Genomic DNA, 1,985 nt, shown 5'->3' on the forward strand with positions numbered 1-1,985 from the left:
GCACCTGACAGAGACCAAGGTTCTCACCGAAACTGAGGTAAGGAGAATTTGTCAGTCAACTTTTGTTTTTCAGTCAATTTTTACTGGAAGGAATACTGTTTCCACACGCACTATATATATATATATATATATATATATATATATATATATATATATATATGTATGTATGTATGTATTGCTTTCTGATATTTCATTATTCTTCGCTGGACGAGTGGTTTTCGCGCTCGGCTGCCAATCCGGTAGTCCGAAGTTCGAATCCCGACTCGGCCAACGCGGAATCAGAGGAATTTATTTCTGGTGATAGAAATTCATTTCTCGATTTAGTGTGGTTCGGATCCCACAATAAGCGTAAGTCCACCGTTGCTAGGTGACCAAAAAGTTCCTAGCCACGTAAAAAAATATTTAATCCTTCGTGCCAGCCCTAGGATAGCTGTTAATCAGCTCAATGGTCTGGTAAAACTAAAATATACTTAACTTACAATGTGCCATTAACAAATATCCTCATTTTCATTGAGTTGTAAACAGATGAAACTTTTTTCACCCCGCAGACCACAATCAAAACCGTTGAGGTTGTAACAACCGAACCCCATTACGTCACAACCACCCACTACGTGACCAACACCGAGACGGAGACCGTCCCCCATTACGTCACCACAACGTCACAGATTGAGAACTACGTCACTGTCACCAAGGACTGCGTAGAACCCCAAGTTAAGGTTCCGACGAAGGGCGGTGAGTGTCAGAAGCTAGGCCTAGGCCTATACAAGGTCCAGTAGGTCTAAAGAAACCCTCCCGTATGCAATGGCTACAACGTTGTTTCTAGTAATGTGCTATATATTATCTTTATTATTCTTTAAAGCTAATGTTACAATTTTCACTTTTCAGGATATGGACGTTAAGAAGGCTAACCATGGAAATATTTAAGGCTCTCAGATCGACGAAGAAGGCAGTTGGTTATAATGGTGCAACCGGGTTAGGTCTAAAAGACATTTTATTCCCGATTTCTTTTATACGTTATTTATAATATTCAAGATTCGACGATGACATAGAGATTTTGCACTTTTTAAAAATAAATAGACAAAGCAATTGTTTGTTATTATGACGTGAAAATCCCTGAAGAAACAGCTGAATTTTGATTTTCATTTAAGTTTCAGACACAATGTATTGCAATGAATTTTAAACCTTGCTGTATGTCAGCGTATTTTGAAAGATTAAAATTAATGATTCATTTGAAACCTAAATAATCAAAAAGGTTTTTTAATTATTCAAAGTATAGGGGAAGATTTTTTTTTCTTTCCGCTAAAACCAAGTTACAAAAAAATTACGCATGCTTTTAGAAACCAAAACTACAGTGATACGGTTTCTCAAAAGATTACCGTAATTATGAAAAACGAGAATACCTCACAAGCGTTAAACAAAAGATCATACGTGCTAATGTGATGTTTGAAAACGAGTTAATGATATATACAACCCTTGTAAAAATAATCTGGCTTGAAATTCAAGATTATACAGCGCAAGTAAGCATAACTCTGAAATGACGATAAAAATGTGAAAGTTTGTATAATTTTTGAAGTAAGTTGGTAGCTTTGAAAATGCTTATTCCGTAAGTTCTCGGACAGTGGCAAAAATTGGGAGGAAATAGGCGCTCTTAGTCACACGAGTAACTATCGTAAAATCGTAAATTGCTTATGATATCCTTTTAGTTTTTCATCTAGTATATAATTACATACGGTTTTCAATCTAAGAAAACTTAATAGATTCTCATGCTAAGTTAGAGAAATTTCATGACTCCTATTTTTAATAAATCACTGATTCACTATAGTTTTTTTTTTTTTTTTTTTTTTTTTTTTAATGTAACAAGGCCACCTCAAGTGTAGCTAACGTAACTGGAGGTCGTGATACATTTTATATTACAGAAGATGCTAAACGTTTCGACAACCTTCTGGAAGTAGGGTAATCCTTCTCATAGGTAAACTCCTCTCTCC

The 1,985-nt window shown here is 35.5% G+C and overlaps 1 protein-coding gene across 1 annotated transcript in view; it reads left to right on the plus strand.

Moving 5' to 3' along the window:
* LOC135226078 (hybrid signal transduction histidine kinase B-like) overlaps positions 1-1,086 on the plus strand; it is a 3,466-nt gene extending 2,380 nt beyond the window's left edge. Inside the window, exons 3-5 of the mRNA XM_064265541.1 lie at positions 1-37; positions 549-732; positions 886-1,086. The exon at positions 1-37 is cut by the window's left edge and continues 224 nt beyond it. Coding sequence (XP_064121611.1) covers positions 1-37; positions 549-732; positions 886-899 — 235 coding nt within the window. The 3' untranslated portion in view covers positions 900-1,086. The remainder of the gene's footprint in view (positions 38-548; positions 733-885) is intronic.
* The last annotated feature ends 899 nt before the right edge of the window (positions 1,087-1,985 follow it).

Source organism: Macrobrachium nipponense, chromosome 14, assembly GCF_015104395.2.
Source record: "Macrobrachium nipponense isolate FS-2020 chromosome 14, ASM1510439v2, whole genome shotgun sequence".
NCBI classification, from domain to species: Eukaryota; Metazoa; Arthropoda; class Malacostraca; order Decapoda; family Palaemonidae; genus Macrobrachium; species Macrobrachium nipponense.